Source organism: Coloeus monedula (genome assembly GCF_965178545.1).
Source record: "Coloeus monedula genome assembly, chromosome: 19".
Taxonomy (NCBI): domain Eukaryota; kingdom Metazoa; phylum Chordata; class Aves; order Passeriformes; family Corvidae; genus Coloeus; species Coloeus monedula.
The window spans coordinates 5,111,506-5,134,660 of record NC_138799.1 but is presented as its reverse complement, the minus strand read 5'-3'; the positions used below and the strand labels follow the sequence as shown (position 1 = coordinate 5,134,660).

Genomic DNA, 23,155 nt, shown 5'->3' with positions numbered 1-23,155 from the left:
TGTTTGCTGAGGTCTCTGTACATGCAGTAGCAGCAGCAAAGGTCTCAAAGTTCACCTGCTGCAAAGTTCCTCCTTTCCCCCCACCCCACGGCCCTGCCCTTTGGACTTTAGCTTGTCCTTGTCTTTCTCAGCCCAGCCCTCATAACCTGCCATGTAATCACACTGCTCTGCACCACTGACAGGCAGGAGAGAGAGGCAGAGACAGAGACCCTCCTTCCCCATCTCGGAGCAGGAGTAAGGTGAGTGGTGAGGCTGGGGAACCATAGAATGGATGGGAAAGGGTAGAGCTGTGAGGGAGTTTAGCTTTTGGTATCCCTCCCACCCTTCTAAAGGGTTTCCTCTCCATGGACAAGCTCATCTGTCTGTGTTCAGGCTGTTATCTTGTGTTTTGATGCTGGAGAGGTGAGGGAACATTTCTGGCAGCTGCTGGGTGCTTCTTTTGTCCTGATCCACATCAAATGCTCAGCAGGGGAAGGTGTGGCACGATGCTGGGCAGGTGCTGGAGGCTCTTGCTGTTGAATTGTGTCGTGCAGGGCAGGAGGTGTTTCAGCAAAGCTCATGTCTTTGCCTGGGCAGCCCTTTCTCAATACACTGTGTTGGGGTCCCAAAAGGCTCTGCAACTGTTCTGTCATTTTACCTTCTGGAGCAGGACACCAGCTCCTGGCCACCCACAGCATCTGTCCTCATAATAGCTGGACATGACTTCATACACATCTTTTCCCACCCTCCATCCTCTTTTCATCTCCTAACAGCAGGAGTTAAGGGAAAGGAAACAAAGAAGGAGCTCTCTGCCTCTGGTGACACAGAGAACAGTCCCAGACAAGGAATGGTGAGTTGTCAAACAGTCTGGGAGGGTCTGAGATCAAAAAAATCAGGTTCTCCAGGTGTTCTCCCTCCCTTGTGCCTCCTCAGCACAGGTTTGCTGGGGAACAGCAGAGCACCTGGAGGGCGTGCACGCATGTGTGGAACCTAGTACAGAATGCAGGTTAGCTTGGTATGAAGGGCCTTCTAATACAGAAATATCTCATTAGTTCAGTGTTTGCCAAGCTCTGGGCACAGCCAGGTATCGTAAATCAGTCCTGAGGCAGAGCACTGTGTTTGTTCACAGCACCAGACCTGGTCTCCAGAGGTGGAGGGGAGAGTATTTTTGATGACCATGTTCCATTGTGAAGGGTGGGAATGAGATAGTTCTGCATAAATATATTAACAGAAGCTGATGTAGAGGAAGGGAGGTATCAAAGGCTTCATAGCACATTTAACCTGTATCAACACTTCTGACTAATGCCATTATTTATGGACACACATTTGCTGCAGTGTGTCCATAAATCTGAATCGAAGGGAATCTGAATCGATATTATCCACAATTCTGTATAGATGTGTCAGTAACAAGAATAATTAGCCCTGGGTGCTCCTGTATCACCTGCTTCCTCAAGTGTGGATCCAGAACTGTGGGATTTCACAGTCCACTTCCTGAATACATCGTTGAAAAGCCAGACTTGAAATCAAGTATATTCTCGTGAGCAAAATCAAACTGATCAAAAATGCTGCGAATCTGTCTTTAAGTTTTATGTGGAGAGAGATGTCAGAAGAATGTGCTGTGACAAGAGGATTTACTACGCAGATCTTAAAAAAACAAACCAAAGAAACCAAAAAAACCCCTAAAAGCTCAGGCTTTGTGACTTTGGCTTGGTTTTATAGTGCCTTAATCTGAGTAGTTCTGTCTGAAACGCCCTGAGCTGACACTACATGCAGTGGTGCTGACACACTGTTGCATTGGCCCATTTGTTCCCTACCCTGCAGCAGTGCAAGGTGCAAACCAGTGAAAATCAAGTCTCATTAGCCAGATTCTCATCTGGATTACCCAGGTAGAGATCTGAACTTTCTTAGGAACCTCCAACACACATCAAAGATCAGAATCAGGTCTCTTTTTATCCTGTAGCACTTTTGGATACCGAAAATCAAAAGAAAAATGTCAGGAAAGTGCAGGAGGAAACAGCCCTTACCCTTCAGGTGCAATCTCTACAGTGCAATATGCCAGACTTGTTAGGAATGAGAGATGAGTCAAAGAAAGCCAACTTTCCTGTCATTCCCCTTGTGGCAGTTGATTCTTTATTTAGGAATTGCTCCCTTTTCCCTCTTTGCTGACCCATGTCACACAGCTGTGTTCATGTGATGCCTCCCTGTTTGCAGCAGTTCTGAATGTCGTAGAGGCAGAAGTTACCGGGTTGGCTCAGATGCTCCATCCCTGTCCTGGCAGCTTTTCCAAGGCAGTTTCACTCAGTGTCAGCTCAGGGTTTTTATGTGGTTCCTCTGCTGGCAGCCAGTGACTTGCTTACTTGTTTCTCTCTCCAGGATGTGGGGCTGCTGGAGATCCCTGCAGAGCTCGCAGCCCTCCTGCGCTCTCTTGAAGGTGAGGAATCCTCCTCCTTCCCTCCCTTTCCTGCACTGTTTCACTGTGTATCTCCTTGTTTATATCAATGTATGTGTTTGATCTCCCTGCTGCCTGACACTGGGTTGGATTTGTTTCATTATCATTGCAGTGTAAATATGATAAAGGCAAATGGTACCCTGAGTGTTGTTTCCTGACATGGCAGGGAGGAAAAGAAACTTGGGCCAGGGAGCAAACCACCAGCTTGAAAATCAGTATCTTTGTTAATTCTTCAGCTCTTCTTTTGAACTGGGCTGGTAGAACTGATGGCAGGGATGGTGCAAAACTCTTTGGTCAAAGTTATGTTATAGCAAACTGCTTAATGAACCCAGGTCTCTGGCAGAGAGGAGTATCTGGGGTGGAAGAACTTAAACCCATCTTTTACCTACTCTAAAATATTTAAGGAAATTGAAGGGGAAGAAAATGACAGTTTGGGCAATTTCAAAGAAATATTTTTAGGTTTTGTTAAAAATTGCTTCCTCAAAAAGAATTTTAAAATAGAAGGAAGGAAAAACAGGGTAACAACTTGACTGTGGAACAATGTAATAACTTGAGATATAACAGTTTATCAGTCCAAGGATATAACAACATAATAACTTAAGGATGTAACAATATAACAAGTCAAGTATGTGGTAATTTATCAATTTAGGGATGCACCAATTGGTTTTCAAGTCACTAAAATACCACTAACTGCAATAATTTCATGAGCTGTTAATCTGACCTTGAGCATTAAGTTATTTGCAGTTGTGTTTCCTCTGTAGCTCCCTGTACAATGTGAATATTCAAGCTGCAAATAGGTTGAGGCAGGATTTGCCTCTCTCTGTCTGCACAGTGTCAAACCCAAAGCCAGCTGTGCCTGTGGCCTTCTGTGGGGGACAGTAAGGGACACAATGAGGCAGAAGAGTCTTGTGAATTGGAGCAGACTGTGCTGGATTCCCAAATACCTCGCATTTCATGGCAGAGCCCTCCAGGGACTATCAACCGGTCTAGTGAGCAATGTAAGCCAGAGGAGCTCAGGGAACAGTGAAACTGCTGGCAATGAAAGCTGATGGGATGTAAACAGGGAGGATGGGAGAGCATCAGGGGACACGTTTGGAGATAGAGGAATGCACAGGAGCTGTGCTGCATTGAGAAATCCCTTCTCAGTGATGTTTGCTCCTCTCTCACCCATGATAAATCCCTCATTACAAAGCCCTCTCATTTCCTTGTTGACTGAGCAGTTGTCAGCAGTATCTCTGCATGGGCTCAGCGTTTCCTGCCATGTAAATGCTGCAGAGCAGACTTGAATCTCCAGGTGTTCCTTGGGGAGAAGAGTCTGAAAGATCAGAGCTGTAAAATCTCTCTGGAGAGAGTCCTTGTGGTCTCAGGGAGGTGAAGCTGTGCCTGCTGGGGGGTCTGAGGCAGCAGGGCTGGGCTGGGTGTCCCTGGAGTGCCAGGGCTCCAGCAGGGTGAGGTGCAGGTCAGCCAGGAGTTGTTGTGTGAGTTGTTTGTGTCCTGCCACCACCAAACCTCCTTCCCTTGCAGGTCGATACCGAGCACAGGCCAACCAGATAACTGAGACCCAGCCCCCAGAAGTCAAGGTCAAGGATGACCTTTCCCTCCCACCCACCATCAACAACTATCCCTTCTCCTCCTTCGTCAAATCACACTTCCAGGTGGGAACACTTCTTATTTCTCTTCATGGCTTCCCCTGTGGGCAGACACACAAGTTCTAGCAACACCAGGAGCCAATCTCTGTCCTTTCATTTCTTTGCAGAACCCAGATTTCCCTGCCCCTGGTCAGCCTCTGCAGCACCCCTTAACCCACCTGGATGCTGAACACCAGGAGAGTGCACTTGAGATCAACAAACTGGTAAGAGACGTCATTCTTGACCTTGCTGAAGGACAGGTGGGCACAGACAATGTTTTGATGCCTTTATACAACAAGTTGCTGCTGGTGGATACTGTTCTTACAATACATGGAGGGCTGGAAAAGCAGAATAAATTGCTCTTTTTAAGCCCTGGAGCAGCCTGGCAGAGATCACACACAGCCCCTTAGAGTTGCTGTGTTCTTGGGGAGGCACAGAGCAGCCACAGACCCCTGGGATCAAAGTGAATCACCTGGTGGTGGAGCCTCAGAATTTGGCAGGATGTAGAGGAATAGGACTGCTAAACTTTAATATCCCAATATTCCAGACTCAGAAGCAATGACAAGGGAACTCTGTCTTCTCAAACACCCATCAGTCATTAAAAAGTTTCATTTAACCCAGATCTTTTCTGTGATGTGGTTTATAGCAAACATCTCGATTGCACCTCGGGCTCACAGATGTGTCACTACCCAATAGGGGACAGGGAGCTGTTGTGTAAAGGCTGGGAAAGGGCAGGGACTTTGTCATCAGGAAAACTACACCTGGAACCACACCCTCACTCTGTAGTGTTTGCCTGAAGGGGATGGTGCTGCTTCCTCTCTGTGGATGTGAAACAGACATTTCTTTATATTTCTTCTTTTAAATGGTAATACAGAAATGTTTGAAAATAGAATGAAATTCCAGATACTTTCTAAGTAAATGTGGTAATTTTTTGGGGGGGAATTACATAGAATTAAAATAAGCCCATTAAGAAAGTTAATACCTAAAAACAGTCTCTTGTTTTGTCCTTGTGATCCCAATTATAGAACAGCATAAGCTTCAATAAAATCTTGTGAATAGGATTGTGTTTAAGCAGAATACTATTATTTTTCTAAAGATCAAAGGCAGTTTTTCTCTGTTGCTAACGAAGTAGGGATTTACTACAAAAAATTCCATGAGAACTAAACAACCACCATCCCCTGTTTTTCTCAGTGAATCTCTGACATGCTTGGTACCATTAACTGTTTTTAGAAGTGTTGTTATTCTTAAATGTTCTTTCCAAAGCTGTCTATTTTAGAAAAATTTTAACTTGTGACATACTGAAGTGTAGAGGATGAAAGAAATCATTCTGTACCTAAGGGTGAGAAATACAAACTAAAAAAGCATTGAAGATGTCGATATGCAAAGCAAAGAAACGGAACCATTTCTTCAGTGAGGGTGTTGAGACACCACATCCCATAGTCCTTGGTATAATATTAACTGGTTTTAAATACTCAGTGGGCTCAGCAGCAACTATCCCGTGGTAATTTACTTGTGTGTCTGAGCCCTGCCCAAGGGGAAATACTTTACTCTAGACCAAATTCTGAGTCATACCTCAGAAGACACTGAAATCACCGTGACTTTCAGTCAGGATCCAGTCGCTATAAACGTTACCTCCCAAATTCCCCAGCACTTTGGTGGTGCACAAAAACTTGAGGACAGACCCCAGTCTGAGTGTTGGCTACTCAGGCTCACAAACATCCTGGTGTCTACAACTTCGTACACCACAGCTTGGGACAGAGGGTTACAGCTCCAGTTCTCTCTTTTTTTCCCCCTGGATGCTCCCAGATTTTGCGGTTCATTGGTGACAAGAGTCTCCGTGGCTGGCAGGAGGTGCTGCTGGGCAACTACATTGCTGGGAGAGGTCTGAGTGACGCTGCTCTGCGCAATGAAATCTTCAGCCAGGTGGTTGCCCAGACCTGGAGGAACCCAGACATGGAGCAGAGCCAGCGAGGCTGGGTCCTGATGGCGACTTTGCTGAGCTGCTTTGGCCCCTCACCAGCACTGGAGAAGCCACTGCTGAAGTAAGAGGAGGAAAGACCAAGGCAGGTTTACACAGGGGTTAAGAAGGATGAGTGGTGCTAAATGGAGCTGCCTTTTCCTAGGTTTGTGTCAGACTATGGCACGGAGGGCTACAACGCCGTTTGCCAGCGCAAGATCCTGACAGCAGCTCAGTGCACAGAGGCAGAGCCTGCACCCTCTCGGGCTTACCCTCCCACCCAGCTGGAGTGGACAGCAAACCAGAGGAGAGGGAAGATGGTGCTGGATGTTCATACCTTTAATGGTAACTCAATCTTCTGCCCTCCTGCTGTCTTTTAGTCTCTAAGGACTTTTTCAGGACAGAAATCAGCATTTGGGTAATAATTCCCTCAACTAAGTGAAGAGGATCAGAATGCTGTTTGCTGGTACAACCATGGGGGAAACAAGCATCTGAATCTAGACCCAAAATTTGCAAAGTCTGGGCCTGGTGGGACCTGCTTCTCAGGCTGAGGGATGAGATTGTCCTGGGTTTGGGCCCTTCTCAACAGAGGGTTGATCTGCCTGTGCATCTCTACAGGGCTGGTTTTCCTGCTCTCCATTACAGCTCAACCTGTGCAGCAGTAATTTGTTACAGGGACTTTCTGCCCTTCTCCTTTCTCAAATATTACCCAAATCTACCTCTTGAGCAACCACAGCTCTGTGAATTGAGCACAGAACATCCCTGCTCTGGCTCCTCGTGAGTGGCATGGTCCTCAAGCAAACCAGGACACTGCAAAGGTTTTCACCTGTCAGGCTGGAAATGCCAACCTGTGCCAACAAACAGATATTTTGGGTGTGAATGTGTGCATGTGGAGCCTTCCATGACCTTTCAGTCCTCCTGTGGCCCTGCTCAGGAGTGTGTGAGACTTTCCAGCTGGGCTCTGCCTGTGTCCCATGGAATGTGGGTCCTTTGGGTCCTGCTGGGGAGGCTGTGGGTACTGACTTTGCTCTCTGTGCTAGAGGAGATGTTCTCAGCTGAGGTGGAGTCCTGGATGACTGGGGAGCAGTATGCAGCCTCGATCCTGAGTGCAAGGTACTGCCAGAGGACGGTAGAAGGTCTTGGGGTGTGAGAGAGGCTGTCACAGCTCCGAGGTTCAGACTGGTTGGGCCTGCAGGCTGGAATTTATAGGGTCACATGTAGAATACTCACTTCTTGCCCACTGCAGCCTGTGCTCCCTTCTTCACCCTTAACATAACCCTCAACCATAAACAGTGGGCCTCTTTAGGAACAGAGGAACCACTGGTGTGATCTGTGAGAGCAGCTTCAGAGGAAAAAAAATTAAAAATGACAAATCTTGAGTGATTCTGGGGTTTTTTCCTAATCCTGGGCACTTAATAGTTGATTCACACCCTAAATCTAAAGGACTTAAGCCAGGATAGACAATGTGAGAAGAAGCTGAATGTAATGTTTTCCTTCCTCTCCTTTCCCCTGCTTACCTGGACACCTTTCTTCTCTCAGGGGCTGTGACAAGAAGACTCGAGGGTGGTCTATCTCCATGTTCACTGGCAACACATGGCAGGACCTGCTGGGCTGTGACTTTGTGCTGGACCTCATTGGAGAGATGGAGGAGACCAGCAACTTCAGCAGCTCCTCCCAGGCCCCCACTGAGTACCCCATCACTTCAGAAAGGGACAGGAGCATCCTCCAGTCCTCTAACCTGGACACGTGAGCCACCTGTTCCTCCTGCCCCACCACTTTGTGGCCCTGTCACCCAGTGGTTCATCTTTGAGCACTCTGGCCCTCATCTCATTTTCCTCTTCATCAGGATCCCTCCTGCTCCAGGTATCCAGGCCCCTGCCTTCCCCCCACCCAGCCTGCCTCCAGAACTCATTGGTCTCCATCCAGGTGAGCTTTAGCCCAGGACTGTGGGAGACACTGGGAAGGGCCAGATGGGCCCCAGCCAGGGAATCAGGGCAGAGGGGGAGTCAGGTGGTGATTCTTGTTGTAGAGCTCCACTCTGAAACATGACTAACAGGGACTGGAGGCAGGGGAATGTTTCTTCCCTGCCTTGTCACCAGACTTGTCTCTGCTCCCAGGTCCAAGGTTCAGAGATGACCTGAGGACCCCTGTAGGCTTGGATCACTACGTGGATGATCTCTTCAGCCCTGTGCTGCATCAGGGCCCCAGAGTACCTGTAAGTCCCCTTATGTTCCCTCCTGCCTTCTCTCTGCAGCTCTCCTGTCTCTGTGAGTCCTTCAGCTTTTTTCCTGCCTGTTCTCTGCCCCTGCTCAGCTCAGATGTGCCTTTGAATGTCGTCCCCTCCGGGAATTCTGTCCCTCTGAGCTCAGATAACTGGTTTGGATTTATTTTGATGCAGGATATGGAGAACAGGGAGAGTCTCACCAGCCGCATGAAAGGAGGTGGGAAGATTGGACCCACACAGAGAGGAATCCTTCCTTCTACAGGTCTGTAAGGGCATGGGGACAGCTGGGAACATCTGGGACCACATGAGCTTCAATGAGCACAAGTCAGGGAGCCCCTTAAATGCTAATTATTGTGTGGGCTCAGCTGGTTCATGAAGAGCACTGGGCTTTAGCACAGGCTGCACTCTTCACTCCCTGGTGAGACAGATGCTTTGGGGAAGGTGTTAGATAAGGGAATGACTTTGTTGTGCTTTTAATTTCTCTTGAGCTGGTCTTGGGGTCAAGGCAGCAGGTAGCTTGTTTCTGACCCAGGCCACCTCTTTCCTAGACAAACACTTGTAAGTCATGTATTCACCTTCTCTTCACCCCAGGCTTTCACAGAGCAGTTGGTGCCTTTATCAGGAGTGGTTTTAATCTTTCTTATTACTTCCTCACAGAACTTCCCATCATCTGTAGCTATTCCTTGGGTTAGTAAGTCTGAACCCTGAAGAGGTTCTGGTTTGTGTGTTTGGTTTCTTTACTTTTCCTCACTTCTGTGAAGCTAAGACTCTGGCATTTGCAGCAGGGTGGAGTCAAACACCAACTTGTTAATGGCACTGACAAATCTGCGTGGATAGGAACACACCCAGCGGTCTCAGAAAGGTGGGGAATGTCCAGTTCAGCCATTCCTGAGACTGGAACTGCTTCTGGCTGTTGGAGAGGCTCTGGAACATGACAAGCCCTATCACAGATCACTGTCTGATGCCAGTTTGTCACTTATATGGCTTCTTAGATGAGTGAGGGATATGATGATCTTCCTATGGCATCCCAGGGCATTCTCACTGGTGGTGACATCATGGTTCAGTAGATTTGTGCTGTGTGCTGACTCCTCCCAGCTGAGTCTGACCCCCACACCCTTTGCTCTGCTGGCTTTGCACTCAGTGGGGTTTGTTTGTGACCCCATGTGAGACTTGACTGCTGAGAGCAGAGGAATTCCTTTCTCCCCACAGCTCCTCCACGTGACACACAATGCTATCCAGGCCAGGGCTCGTTGTTCATCCAGCCTTGCCACCCACTGCAAAGAGACCAATACAGATGTGACAGTCCCAGCCCCAGAGATCTTTGCCCAGCCCTCAAGAGAAACCCTCCTCTGTAATCAGACACAGGCACAAATTATTTATAATCTTAATCATGAAGAATGGTGGTGTCCTAAGCCATGTTGCAGAAACAGAGTCTGGATACTGCTATTTAAATTCTGGCAGGCCACACATCTTTCTTCTGTTTCCTTTTTCCACCTGAGTTTTGCTGTGTCCTGTTGTGATTGGTGCATGTGGAGAGCACCAGAAGTGAGAATATCTCAGGATATTCTCATTTGGAGTTCTCCAAAAGCACTGTGCACTTGGTCTTTTGCCTCTAGGCTTCCCTGGAATGACTCAAGCACCAGTTTACCAGCCCATGCCCTCCATGGTGGGGATGCCAGCAGCCATGCCCATGATGCCAGGGGTTGGTGGGGTTGCACCTATGCCATGTAAGAGCAGTGTTTCTGTAACTCTAGAGGGAAGGGGATGGGAGGGGGGTGTCAGTGGAGCCTGTGCATTTCAGTGTCAGGTGAAGGGCTCAGTGAACACTCCAGGCTGATGCTCAGGCTCTGTGGGGAATGTTCACCTGTAGGATTTTGAAGATGATTGTGTTGTCTTCCACAGCCATGGTGATGGCCCAGCCCGTGGTGCCAGCTGTAGATCCCAGCCAGCTGGCAGCACAGCAGCAAGCCTTTATCAACCAGCAAGCCATGCTCATGGTGAGTGGAAGGGCCCCAGGAACTGGGGAAGAACCATGCACTGGTGTTTGTGCCTTGGAGGGGAGCCCAGCTCTCCTCCTCTTTGGGCCTGCTCCGTGTCACTCTGTGCTGGGGTGAACTCTATAAAGTGGGGATTATTCCCTGCAAAACTGGGACCCCTTTTCTTGCCCCTTTGTGTCCGTGGGGACATTGAGGCACCATCAGTGAGTGAGGAGCAGGGACAGGAGCAGGCCCTGAGAAGATTCAGCTGCAGTTCCCATGGGGTTTTAAGCTGGGATTTGCTACAGATGCATTCTGCTTTCTGTGCAAAGCCCTGTGAGTGCATGGCAGTCGCAGGCTGGCAGCTGAGCCTTTTGGGGGTGTTAGGAGCTCTGCATCCTTGGCCAGCTGGGAGAAGAGTCCCTGGGCATGCCTTGTCCACATACTGGGAAATTTGCAGTGCACCATGTGGATGTTTTGTGATTAAGAGTGAAAAAGCAGGACAGCCCGTGACTGGTGGCTGGGTTTGTGTAGCCTAGAGCTCATGGACCTTGCAATTCCTTCCCCAGGCCCAGCAGATGACCCTTCAAGCCATGAGCATTTCCCAGCAGCAGCAGCAGCAGGAGCTGCAGAAACAGCAAAAGTCTCTTGAAAACTCAAGGCCAAGAGTCTCAAGCCCAGCACAAGCCTCATCCCCAGCCACTCTCCCAAAACCCAAGCAGCCTTCCAGCAGCCAGGCTGCTGCAACACCACCGAGGTCTCCAGAGCCACCAGTTAAGGCAAAAGAGCCGGTATGAGCAACAAACAGCCCTGCTGGATTTGGCCTGAATTTCATGTTTGGTGTTAGCCCTGCATCCATCCCTGTGTGGTGGTGGTTTGGCAGAGAGGAGAGCAGAGATTTGTGCTTACTGATGATACTGAGACTTTTCAAAGTCTGCTTGCTGAGTCTTTAAGGATCAAACCTTGGTGGCATTTGCTCTGTGGGGGTTTGGCTGCAGGGTTGGCCAATTCATTTCCACTTAAACTGAATTTTTCCACAGGGAAATGAATTACTCCGAGTTCTTTATCTTCCAGCAGGCCTCTAATATAATCCTTCTTTGTGCTTGGCTGAGGATTCCTTGTGTTAGAAACTGATCTGTTGGGACACTCCTGGATGGGGAGAGGTTCTAGATCAAAACTTTTTGAGACAAAATCACCCCTGAGCTGAAGGGCACTGCAGGGGTACTGCTGGCTGGTGCCAATTAAACAAGTTGTGCACTGTCTGCAGGATTATGACTACATGGAAGAGGAGTTCTCCAGCAGTGGGGATGATGACTATCCTCGGGAAACCTTCCAGCAGAAGAGAGAGTACTTCCAGAAGATGGGTGAGCGTCTGCCACTTGGGGAGTTTCACTCATCATAACACCTTGCTCTGCAGCCTTCCTGGCATGCCCAGGTGTTCTTGTCTCCCTGCCTGGAACCCAGCTAATCCCTGCGGGAGCTGCTGGTGATGTGTGTGCAGGAGTTTTGGGTTCTTGTTCAGCTAGCTACAGTTCAGACTGCGAGCTGCTGAGGGGCCAATTTTCTAGAAATCTCTGGGCTTATGACTGCCACATTCTCCCTCACTCTAGGAAACAGGTTTTTGCTGACTGAGGCAAGAGTGGGAACTGTGCCATCAGTGCCAGATTTTCTGTGTGGGTTTGACCAGTTCAAATCCCCCTTTCTGTGCAGGAGAGCAGCACATCCGAGTGAAGAAAGTCAGACCTAGCAAAACCTGGACTCCTCCAGCAAAACCCCAGCCAAAGGAGGAGGAGGAGGAGGAGGAGAGGAAAAGAGAGGAGCAGGAGGAGAGGAAAAGAGAGGAGCAGGAGAAGAGGAAAAGAGAGGAGCAGGAGAAGAGGAAAAAAGATGAGCAGGAGAAGAGGAAAGAAGTGAAGCCTGTCCCTAAACCAGAGCCAGGTAAGATGTGCAGTGCAGACCCAGGCTGGTTGACAAGGAAGAACTTTCCAGGAACATCAGGCCATGGTTCAGGCAGAGGAGGAAAGGATCTGGCTCTTCTGGGAGTCTGCATCTTGACAGGAGAGAAAAAAGAAGAATGTCTGAGCTTTGGGAAATGGGATCCCAAATTGCTTTTTTGTGGAAGGCTTTGGCCAGCCAGCATCAGAGGGAAAGAAAGGGAATGTCAAATGAGATAAAGGGATTTCTCCTGTGCCTTTGCTGGTCTGTTGATTACAGTTGTCACCCCGACAGCTCCTGCTTCCCCTTTGCCACCTCCTGAGCCAAAGCCAAAAAAGGAGACGCCAAAAGTGAAGAGAGAGCCGCCTGTAGTGAAGCCTTCAGACCCCAAGGCACGTCCTGCACCCAGCCACGAGATTGGGAACATCATCAAAATGTACCAGAGCAGACCAGCCCCCGAGCCCCAGCCCATCGAGCCCATCAGGTGAGAGTGTGGAGTCCACCCTGTGGGCAAGAGGGAGATGGGGGTTCTCCATCTCAGCTCTGCCACGTGGCTCCATCGTGCCCAAACCCCAGAATGCTGTTCCCTGTTCCCTTGTAGGAGAGTACCCAAGCCATTTATAAAGAAGAACGACCCCAAAAATGAGGCTCTGGCCAAGCTGGGAATGATGAACGCCTCCCCTCTCCCTTCGGTGAGTTCTTTGCTCTCTGGTCACTTTAAGAGCTCAGCAGAGAGAGCCTGTCCATCCCATTTCCAGCAGGCTGGGATCTCCCTGGTGCTGCAGTAGCAGCCAGGTGATTTCTGGTTGGGTTATGAGGTAGCTGGGAGCTCACACCATGGTGCTGCCCACCCTAGACTGGGTTCCAATCTGTAAAGTCATCTGAGGTCCTGAAGAAAAGGCTCTGGAGCAGTAAGTCCTTTTGTGAGATGATTAAGGCTGATCTGGAAGCAAGCAACTCATGTTCTCCACATTTGGCACCAAGGCTTTAGCTTGTTAACATCCTTTTTTCCCTTCTGAACTGGAAGCTTTGATCTCAAATACTTGGTCCTCTGGGTTTGGTTGATCATGTCTTTGTAGATTTTGTGTTGATCTAAAGGCAGTGGCAGGCTATTGCCACAGATCTTGCTCCATGGGTGGGCTGCTGCCCTAGGATGACTTAGGACAGAGCCCAGGAATGCAGAGAAAAGCTGGCTCAAATGGTTTTGCTGTCTTCCAGCCATCTCCTCTGCCACAAGAGAAGAAAACACCTCCACCTGTCAAGCCCAAGCCAGGCTCAGCTTCCAGCTCTATCAAGGAAAAGCAGTTGCCTCTCCTGTCTATCTTTAGACCAGAGGGTACCCCACCAGCTTCCCCGGCCCCTCATGCTCCCCCTCTTCCCCCCCCAATGCCTGAGGACCAAGGGAGGCAGGAATCCAAAGGGAAGGGTGAGTATTGATCTCACCCATGTGGGATTTGGTAGCAGGGCGGGGAGGGGACGGGGCTCGAATCAGCCCAGGAGAGTCATGGCACAGGTCCTGTCATCAGTGGGCCAGAGGCTGAGTGAGCTGTGTGAGACCAGGGGGATTGTGCAATCAGATCTGTGGGTAGGCAAAGAGATGTCACAGTTCCAGTCTGGCCCAGCAACCAGCCTGGCACTTCCCAGCTCTAACTTGTCCCTTCTGATAAATGCTAAAAATAGAAAGGTCCTTTGGGCTACAGCTTTGTCAAGGTCCAGCGCACAGCACTGTTATTGTTTACCTGGGGCATAATTATCAAAGTGGCAATCAGTGGGTGGACTTTAGACCAGGGAGGAATGGGAAGCCAGGTCTTTCACCTTACAAACCTCTGGAGGGATCTTAGAGACAGGCAGAGGAATGAGGGAATGTTTCTCAGAGGGAGGCTGGGCCTGGGAGACCTTGGACACACAAAGAGTGTTTGGATGCTGTCCACTTTAAAAAAGTAGAGCTAATGCTTATCAACAGTAGCTTGGAAGTGTTATTCAGTCTTAGTTTTGCCTTTGAATTTCCGTGGGAGCCTGAATTCATTTTATACATTGGATACCTGTACCAATGTATTTCAAGCTGTTCAAAATTGTCATCAGCATCACATTTCACAACCTGCAAGGAACAGTCAGCCAAATACATTACTGAAGCTTCCCTGGTATAAAAGAAATTCCCTGTTAGTTCCTCCTCTCTTAAAAAATGGTTCTTTAGGAAGTCCTGTGAAAGTCAAAGTAACTGGATTAGCCTGAAAAATTCCTTCATGCTTTGGAACAGGGATACAGAAACAGCTGAAGTATGGGAATTACTACTTTACTTGTTTATGAACTCTGAAGTTTTGAAAGTTTGAAGTGCTTAAATGAAGACATTCCTACCTCATAAAGTAACAACTTTGAACAGTTGTTCAAAGATTGAGCCTGTCTTTAACACACCTGCAGAATGACAATGCAGTGCTAGTTTTGGGTGCCCTGTACCACAACCTCACAGCCTCCAAGATCAGGGGAGAACTTTTATGTTCCTTTGAAACCTTTAGCAGCCGGTTTATAATGACACAAAGTGAAACCTGTGTCTTCAGCCTCAAGCACCAGAGGAGTATTTTCATGGGAGGGTGAGTGCTCCCCGTGCCTGGAGTGTTTCTGTTCTTAGTACTGAACTCTGTGGCTAATACAGGAAGTGTAAATGCTACCAGAAATGTTGGGAATGAGTGGTTTATGCTCCTATGAGCTGGTCACTGACCTTCAGGAGAGTCCCCAACAGGAATATTCAATCAGGAACTGTCCCCTTTCTCCTGGTAGGTCTTCGATGGGTGGAAAGTACCTTGTAGCCCTCACAGCCCATCTTCACTGCTCTTTGTCCCCACACAGACTCTGCAGTGACAGTGGCAGGTGATGATGGCATCAAGACCCAGCTGTACAAGCTCACCAGCAGTGTCAGCTTTTCCTATATCGACCCTGCCTGGAAAATTTTTCTGCGCAAAGAGGTTCGGTTCCTTGGCTGCGGATTGGCTATGGTGGGGGGAGACTCATCCCATCTTTGGTTAAAATGGGGTTTTTGGTCATAGGCACTCAGTGTAAGACGAGGGCACAAAGATAGTTCTGGGATCACAGACATAGGAGCTGGAGGCAGGGGATCATGTCATGGGGAATGTGGGTCCTGCTCTCCCTTACTGACACTTGTGTCCCAGTTTCTCTGCCTGTCCTTTCCTTCCTCTCTAGACTGCTGAGAAATCTGAAACCCGAATTTGTTGTTGCCTGGTGCTTTCCTGATAAAATAGTACAAATGTGTTTAAAATCAAGTATTGGAGAGTGTGCTAAACTCACCAGGGTTCATCCCTTGCTCTCACCACTCAGGTTTTGGTCTTTCACTCCTGGCCCTTCTGTTTACATACACAGTGCCTCCTCCCTGCCTGTCCCTGGAGATGAACTCGTTCCTCCCTGGCAGCAGGGCATATGGATTGCAGAACATCCCTGGGGAGCTACTTCTGCAGTATCTGTAACACCACTATTACTCTTCTCTTGCAGGTGTTTTACCCCAAGGAAAATTTCAGCCACCCTTATTGTCTGAACTTGCTGTGTGAACAGGTAAGCACAGGAGTGTGGCTCAAGGCCAGTTGTCTCTCTGGGGACAAAGCACTCCATAATTACAGTGCGTAAGTTACCTTCCCTTCTCCATCCCAAGCAGTGCAAGTCTCCTCTCCAGATCCACCCAGTCCAGCCCCTGTTCACTCCTCTCTGAGACTCAGTTTTATAGCCTCAGGAGCCCCAACACAGCCAGGTGTGGCCTTTGCACTGGAAGCCTCTCTGTTCCCTTCCTCTGCAGATCATCCGTGACACCTTCTCTGATTCCAGCTTTCGGATTTCCAGGGAGGAGAAGCGCAAGATGAAAGATCTGCTGGGTAATTAACAACCCCATCACCCCTTCTCCTCTATGGCCATCCCAGCTTCTGGTCTGAAATGAGGAGCTGGCCTCCAAGCCTTTCAGACAGGACTTAGGGCAGAGGAGAAATGTTTGTCACTGCAGCAGGAAAGCACATTCGTAGAGTGCAGTGTAGGAATGTTTGTTTATTCCAAATGGCCCTGAAATTCCTGTGAGCCAGAAAAACTTATTTCTGAAATGTTTATTGTGGGGAGAGGAAACTGAAGCCCAAGGATAGGATTTTGGTTCGTTTCAAATTCCAACTGTCACCTTTGACATGATCTGCATGGAGAAAGGGATGGAAACCAGTAGCAGACTGGTGTGTGCAAGTGTCCTTTCCCCTTTAGTGTGGTTTGCTGTGCTGTGAACACTGAGGGACTGCTGGGAATGAAGCCCTGGGAAGAGGGAGACTTGGCCACCTTTGTCTTTCTGAGCAAGTAACTGTTTTGTAACCCTGCTAGCGGAGTTCCAAGTTGGCAACAATGCCCAGTCCATTCAGGAGGACAGCATAAAGAAGAGGATTGTAGTGGCTGCTCGGGACAACTGGGCCAACTATTTCTCCCGCCTTTTCCCAGTTCAGGTGTGTCTTAATTCTCTCACCAGACCCTGGGCTTGCTTTAGCTGTGGCTCAGTTCACTCTTTGTGTCCCCCTGCCTGGCCACACTGCAGTGATTCTGTACCTTCCATACTTTGCAGGGTTTCACACCTCTTGTGTGGCATCTCCTTTCCCACCCGTGCAGGTGGGATGGAGCCTTCAATTCTCTGTGCTGCACTTCCCTTACAGGGTGAAAAGGGAAGTGATGTGCAGATCCTGGGTGTTTCTCACCGGGGCATGAGGCTACTGAAGGTGGAGAAAGCAGCTGGATACCGTCCTGAGCACCTCAAGATCCTGTGCAGCTACTGGTGAGCAAAAGGCCCAGGTTGCTGCAGGGGGACAGTTTGTCACACAGAGTGTCACACAGGGTGCTGGAGGCAAACTGAATGGGGGAGCTGAAAATTCCAAGTCGAGCTGTGCTCTCTTGGCTCAGTGCAAGTGCTGTGCTCACCTCTCAGTGACTCACAGGCCACCTGTGAGTCACTGACCCTCCTGCTAATGATTCTGGCTTTTCCTTTTCCTTCCTACTTGAGCTTTGCTTACAACAAGTGAGCGCTGGGGGTGAGTCAGCTCCGTGTGTGTCATCACAGGGGGCTCCTCAGGGTGAAAGCCATGAGCAGCTGGTGAATGGCCAACATGGAGCGTGTAGAGGCATGTCTCCATTCCCAGTCCTTGGAATGGGCTCCCATCCCCACGTTCTGCACGCCAAGCTCTGGCAGCAGGAGCCTGAGCACGCTGCCTTGTGTTCCCAGCTTTGCAGATGTGCTGTCAGTGGAGCTCAAGGGCAGCAATTCCCTGGAGTTCTCCCTGAAGACAGAGCAGCTCATCCTGCACTCTCCGAAGGCTCCGTGCATCAAGGCCATGGTGGAACTCTTCATCCAGGAGCTGAGGCAGGTGAGGCAGCAGCTGGAATGCAGTAGGGAATGAAGGTGGTTTCCCAGATGAACCTGAGACTGTCAGTGGGATGACATCACCCGAGCCCTTTGCATCCCTGGGATGAGAACTGACCTGGCCATGGCCCTTTCCCCAGGACACCAACTATGTCGTGGCTCTGCGCAGCTACGTCGTGGATGACAAGAGCCTGCTCAGCTTCAAGAAGGGCGACCTCATCGAGCTGCTGCCCATGCAGGGCGTGGAGCCAGGTGAGGGGGTTTGTTGGGATTGGCAGGACCAGGATCAAGGGCCTGCTGGATCCATGGTACCCAGAACCAGAGGAATACAGGGTGGGCTGGTGGTATCAGCCTCCAGCTCTGCTGGACAAGCCACCTTGTCCCAGTTGCCTTAGCTATAGGAATAGATAAGTTATATATATGTTACCTCAGGATGCAGGAAAACCTGGTGAGTCTGATGCTCTCCTTTGCCAGCAGAGAGCTTCAGTGCTTGTTTCTCTTGGCAGCTGCCCTGGTTCCTGACTCTTTCTCTGTTGCTTTTCCAGGGTGGCAGTTCGGCTCCACCGGTGGCCGCTGTGGTCTCTTCCCCACCAGCCTGGTGCAGCTGGCTCCAGCCCCTGACTACCTCAGCACCAGCATGGACAGACGGGCCGAGCAGCGGAAGAGCATGAAAGCTTCCCCAGAGAGCAGGAACACCAGCAGGGAGGTGAGCAGTGCTGGAGAGGAACATCCAGGGGCCGTGGCCGGGCTCTGTGGGAGCTGCCAGGGTGGGTGCATGGCTCTGGTAGTGTCTGACCTCTGAGGGCAGAGGGAAGATGGTGAGTGCTTAGTCTTTGCAGATGAGACACTCAAATCCATCATAGTGTTGGAGGGGAGGCACCACATGCAGATGAGGTCTGGCAGCTGAGAATACACACTGCAGTTCCTCAGCTGATGTTTTAGGGCAGCTTTGGTGGTGTTCCTGCAGAGTTCTGTCCTCAGCCTGACACCAGAAGCCAACAGCACCATGTTAGTCCCTGCTGGTGACCATTACACCATGACTGACTTCGCCACCACCTACTTCCGAGAGGCTCAGTCCATGTGAGTAGGCTGTGCTCCTTCCCAAACAGGACCAGGGTAGCCTGACCCACACCAGGCTGTTTCTGGGGGTATTTCTTGGACTGCATGTTCCCTCTCCTCTGTCTAGGCAGGGCCTGAAGGGGATGTCTGCTGAGAAGAAGAGTGTAGCTGACCTGGTGAGGCACACCAAGGTGAGCCCCGTCCCTCCCCCTGGCCACAGCCAGAACCCCAGCTCCAGCACTGCCTCTGGCTTTGCCCCCACATGGCCAAAGAACAGATCCTTGGCTGCAGTCTCTGGACAAGTGTAGGTGTCCCCTACTCTTCGGTGCTGCCTGTGAGATCCTGGGAGCTCGGTCTGTGGTGAAGCCTGCAGAGCACAGCTCTGTGTGATCCACATCCCTGGTTTATCCCTGTGTCACCCCTGTAGGTCCCAATCCAGGCGTCTTTGCTCCGGTACTCTGACAGTGAGCTGAACGAGCTGGCTACCAAGAACTTCCAGAGTAAGGACCTCCCTGGGCACAGCACTGCAGAGGGGGGAGTGGGGTGCTCGGGGTGGGCTCACACAGACACTGTGGGGCCCAGTGGGAGTGGAAACAGGGCGAGGAGGGCCCCTCCTAAGGCATTTCTGCAGTTCGTAACCACCTGTGTCCATGCTGAAAACTTCCAGCAAAAGGGATGTTGCCTTGAGTGCAAACTGTCCCAGAACACTCTGCCTGGGCTTTGGGCTGACTTCAGGTGTCCAGTGCAAGCCTTGTAATAGCAGAGGAGTTTTCAGGACGCTTCCTTGCCCACTGCCAGCCCCATGGCAGAACCACCCCTGCTCAGACTAAAGGCCAGGCTTTGCCTTGCAGCGCTGATGCGGTTCATGGGAGATCAGCCAAAACACAAGCACCAGGCTGAGGTCCAGTGCATCTATGAAATCCTTCAGGTTTGTGAGCTTCCCTGGGAAAAGTGCAGCAGCACCAATGGGAACGGAGGGCCAAGACCTTGCTGGGAAGGAAAAGAGCAGGGAGAGCCATAATGCCACCTCCTACATGAGGAAGGGAGCTGAAACAGACTGTGGGGAGGGGTTGCATGTAAATGGTTTCCCTGGTTATCACTGTCTGGATGAGAGCACAACCTGCCTCTCCTCTCTCCTTCTTTGAGCCAAAATAGCACTGGAGACCAGAGGCTGCAAAGGCCAAACTTTAAGCCAAACTGGCAGAGCTCTGAAGCTGGGAGAGGAAGGGCACAGAGATGACCTGGGAATGTCTCTGATGCTCTTATCCTCTCTCTGTTTTCTCCTCTCTGGATGCAGCTGTGCAAGGAGAAGGAGAATTTGCACGATGAGATCTACTGCCAGGTCATCAAACAGGTCACCTACAACCCTCACCAGTGAGTACCAGCACTGCCAGCTCCTGTGTGTGCACAGCTGGAGAAGAACCATCTGCTGCAGGGACACCAGGGCCAGGGGAGAGGGTGTCTCCTCATGATGTGTTGTCCCCAGCTGCTCCAGTGCTGAAGCATCTGCTGAGCACTCAGGAAATTTTTCCCATCACTGGGTGTGGCATTTTCACTTCAGTGGATATTTCTCCTTGTATTTCTGGCTGCTGATCTATCTGGGCACCAGTAAACGTTCCTGGTGGCTCCTGGTCGTGGTGCTGCTCAGAGCTCTGATTTCTCCTCCCAGCCTTGGGGAATTGATAAAAATCAGCCAAGGACTGGCTTGGCCCCACACTGCCCTGTGAGGTGGCAGCAGTGGCGTCCGAGTGGCCTTGACTGTTCCTTTTCTTTGCTTGCTATTGGAATAACTGTATCAACCTCTTGCTCAGCACAAGAAACCTCTGCCCAAGGGCTGACACCTCCTTTTCTGCCAACTGCCAGAGGTGTTCTGGGCTCACTTTGAGCTGCTCAGAGCAGGAATTGTCTTGTCCCAAGGTGCCCACAGACCTTTCTGTTCCCCAGGGAGAGCGAGCTGCGGGGCTGGTTGCTCTTAAACCTGCTCACTGGGTACTTCCTGCCTTCCAAAATCCTCATGCCCTATGCCACCAAGTTCCTGCAGCTGGCCAGCAGTGATCCATCCAGCACCCACCACGGTGAGACTGTTTGTGTCCTGTAGAGCAAATATTCTAGATCTAATCCCCCCCATCCTGTCATTCCCCTGTCCTGGAAACTGTTGCTGGCTCCTCATGTGTCCTGGGAGGGTGGGAGGTGAGGTCAAGTCTCTCTGCTCCCCTAGAAGTGACCAGGGGTTAAATTTGACCCATCCAGGATGACCCAACACCATAGGACATGATGTTTAGTTCTCTGTTTGGCTCAGCACATGGAGCTTTTTCCTTTTCCTGCAGATGTAGCCAAGATCTGCCAGAGCAACCTGCGGAAAAACTTCCTGTACGGGGGCCGTCGGCACCTCCCTTTCCCTGTGGAGATGGAGGCACTGCTGGTATGGAGGGGCAGGGAAGTGGGGATGGTGGGAAGAGGGAGAGGGCAGAGGGTTGCTTGGAGGTGCCACGGGCAGCGTGACAGAGGCAGATGGTGTTCCAGGAGAGGAAATGGAGCATGTGGATGGAAGGAGCTTGGGAAGTGCAATGCCACGGAGTGGCCAGGGAAAAGGCAGGTGCTATGGACAAGCAGTGGAAGGCAGGGATGAGGAGGAAGAGGGAGAAACACATGTGGGGCTGATGGGACCCTGTGTGTCTTGCTGCCTGAACGCTGTCCTTTGCAGAAGGGACACGGTGCCCGCCGGCTGGTGGTGCTGATGCCTGGAGGCATGGAATACCTCACCAAGATCAGGACATTCACTGTGAGTTTCCAGCTGTGAATTCCTTCACTGGTCTGGACTCTGAGCCACACCAGGGAAATCCCTTATCTGACAAGGAATAATGTGTCTACCTGCCCTTGGGCTTGCCTGGTCACTGTATTCATTTCCTTCTTTCCTTGCTTCAGGTGGCCAAGGAGCTCTTGCAGGAGATCTGTGAGCAGATGGGAATAGGTGAACAGCAAGAGATACAGGACTTTGTTCTCTTTGCCATCAGGAGTGACAACAAAAATCTTGGCAAGTAAAGACCAGCATGGAGCTTCTCTCTTCCAGCAGCCTCTGTAACAGGGAGCTTTACAGCTCCTGCTTGGAATAGTTCCTCCACCCTTGCTGGCTCCTGGGAGGGTCCTCCTAAGCAGTTTCCCTGTGTATTAGGGTTAAGGATTGATGCTGCTCAGGCTGTGTTGCTTGTTCCTGAAAGAGGTGTGTGGCTCCGTGTCCCTTTGGAACGGCTGATGGTTGGAGTCTAAGGGCAGGGTGGAGCTGAGGTGGGCAGGAAGGCTCCTGTCCCAGCCCTTCCACCAAGAGGGATGGATGACCCTGTCTCTGTGTCACGTAGGTAAAATGGTGAGGCCAATTAAACTGGAGGAGTATCTCCATGATTACCTGCTGGAGGACAAGCTGGTCACTGTGACCTTACGCAGGCTCACCTGGAGGACACCTCTGCACTTTGACAACCAAATTTACACAGACGTCCATTATGGACAGGTAAGCAAGAGCAGGACCCTCCCTAGCAGGGACAGATGTAGTGTCCAGGCCAACGGGAAAGTGCCAAGGGGGCTGAAAAAGCAGGAGGGCTTTGGCTGATAGGCTTTGTGTGCTGTTTCTGGGAGTGACTGAACACTGAAGCTATGGATGCCAGGAAGGCTCTGTGCCTGTGGCCCTAGCCTGGAGCAGTGCTGCTCCACACATTGTGCAGCTCCTCAGGCTCTTCCTGAGCCCAGAGAGCCTTTGTTTTGCATTATCAGCAAGGCAGGGTGTGGGTCTGTGCAGCCTGGCACTGCCCAGACCTGCCTGTACCATCTGGCAGGTTTAACAAAGGCCTCTTTGCTGTGCTGCCCCTCAGGTGCTGTGGGATTACCTGAATGGGAGGATCCTGCTGCGCCAGAGTAAAGAAACAGAGATGCAGGTGGGCCTTTTGGCAGTGTTCCAGTACTGGGCCAAAGTGGAGCAGCAGAACTCTACTCCCTCCAGGTACGTCTGTGGCAGAGGGGATCTCTCTCTGTGCTGGCCATAGGCACCACAGGGGTTAGGAGCAGGTACCTGGAAATACTCTCTGGTTAATTAAGAAATGTCCAGTGCTGGAGAACAGAGTGTCATGAGGGTGCCATGGTCATTTCATTTGATTGCCATGGGTTTGTAACACCAAGAAGGAAAGGGATGAGCTCATGGCTTGGGTGAATCCTCCTTTGTTCTCTCTCACAAGTGTCAGGTTTCAATCCTGGACACCTGAAACCTGTAGTGAGATGCCCAATGGGAATGAAATTGTACCTGGATACTGGAAACCTTCAGTGCTGCAGCTCCAAGCTGTATTTTCCCACCCCTTCCTTCCCTCATGCACTTGACTCAGAGCTGAGGTAATGCCTCCATCAGATCCCCTTAAAGCACCAGCAGCAGGGAAATGGCATAACCCTGCTGGTCACTGAAAAGCTCTTGCTGTGTCCAGAAAAGAGGGATTTTTCTCCATGCACTGGTCAGTGGTGCCAGCTGAAGGGTGGTCTCACTGTCTCTGATGTTTCCTTCCACCTGACCCAGTGCAGGCACTGTTGTG

General features: G+C 50.4%; 1 protein-coding gene across 1 annotated transcript in view; it reads left to right on the top strand.

The window, feature by feature from the left end:
• MYO15B (myosin XVB) overlaps window positions 1-23,155 on the top strand; it is a gene marked incomplete at both ends in the record, with an annotated part of 41,186 nt that overhangs the window by 16,255 nt on the left and 1,776 nt on the right. Inside the window, 36 exons of the mRNA XM_082294192.1 lie at window positions 2,353-2,410; window positions 3,953-4,083; window positions 4,185-4,280; window positions 5,863-6,098; window positions 6,180-6,358; window positions 7,054-7,126; window positions 7,553-7,759; window positions 7,860-7,939; window positions 8,131-8,228; window positions 8,412-8,499; window positions 9,854-9,964; window positions 10,140-10,234; window positions 10,783-11,004; window positions 11,481-11,577; window positions 12,428-12,632; window positions 12,750-12,840; window positions 13,367-13,574; window positions 14,993-15,108; window positions 15,650-15,709; window positions 15,948-16,023; window positions 16,505-16,623; window positions 16,828-16,946; window positions 17,391-17,532; window positions 17,669-17,780; window positions 18,074-18,234; window positions 18,496-18,608; window positions 18,715-18,778; window positions 19,015-19,087; window positions 19,439-19,515; window positions 19,885-19,961; window positions 20,532-20,662; window positions 20,915-21,009; window positions 21,292-21,369; window positions 21,513-21,603; window positions 21,944-22,092; window positions 22,451-22,578. Coding sequence (XP_082150318.1) covers window positions 2,353-2,410; window positions 3,953-4,083; window positions 4,185-4,280; window positions 5,863-6,098; window positions 6,180-6,358; window positions 7,054-7,126; window positions 7,553-7,759; window positions 7,860-7,939; window positions 8,131-8,228; window positions 8,412-8,499; window positions 9,854-9,964; window positions 10,140-10,234; window positions 10,783-11,004; window positions 11,481-11,577; window positions 12,428-12,632; window positions 12,750-12,840; window positions 13,367-13,574; window positions 14,993-15,108; window positions 15,650-15,709; window positions 15,948-16,023; window positions 16,505-16,623; window positions 16,828-16,946; window positions 17,391-17,532; window positions 17,669-17,780; window positions 18,074-18,234; window positions 18,496-18,608; window positions 18,715-18,778; window positions 19,015-19,087; window positions 19,439-19,515; window positions 19,885-19,961; window positions 20,532-20,662; window positions 20,915-21,009; window positions 21,292-21,369; window positions 21,513-21,603; window positions 21,944-22,092; window positions 22,451-22,578 — 4,256 coding nt within the window. The remainder of the gene's footprint in view (window positions 1-2,352; window positions 2,411-3,952; window positions 4,084-4,184; window positions 4,281-5,862; window positions 6,099-6,179; window positions 6,359-7,053; window positions 7,127-7,552; window positions 7,760-7,859; window positions 7,940-8,130; window positions 8,229-8,411; window positions 8,500-9,853; window positions 9,965-10,139; window positions 10,235-10,782; window positions 11,005-11,480; window positions 11,578-12,427; window positions 12,633-12,749; window positions 12,841-13,366; window positions 13,575-14,992; window positions 15,109-15,649; window positions 15,710-15,947; window positions 16,024-16,504; window positions 16,624-16,827; window positions 16,947-17,390; window positions 17,533-17,668; window positions 17,781-18,073; window positions 18,235-18,495; window positions 18,609-18,714; window positions 18,779-19,014; window positions 19,088-19,438; window positions 19,516-19,884; window positions 19,962-20,531; window positions 20,663-20,914; window positions 21,010-21,291; window positions 21,370-21,512; window positions 21,604-21,943; window positions 22,093-22,450; window positions 22,579-23,155) is intronic.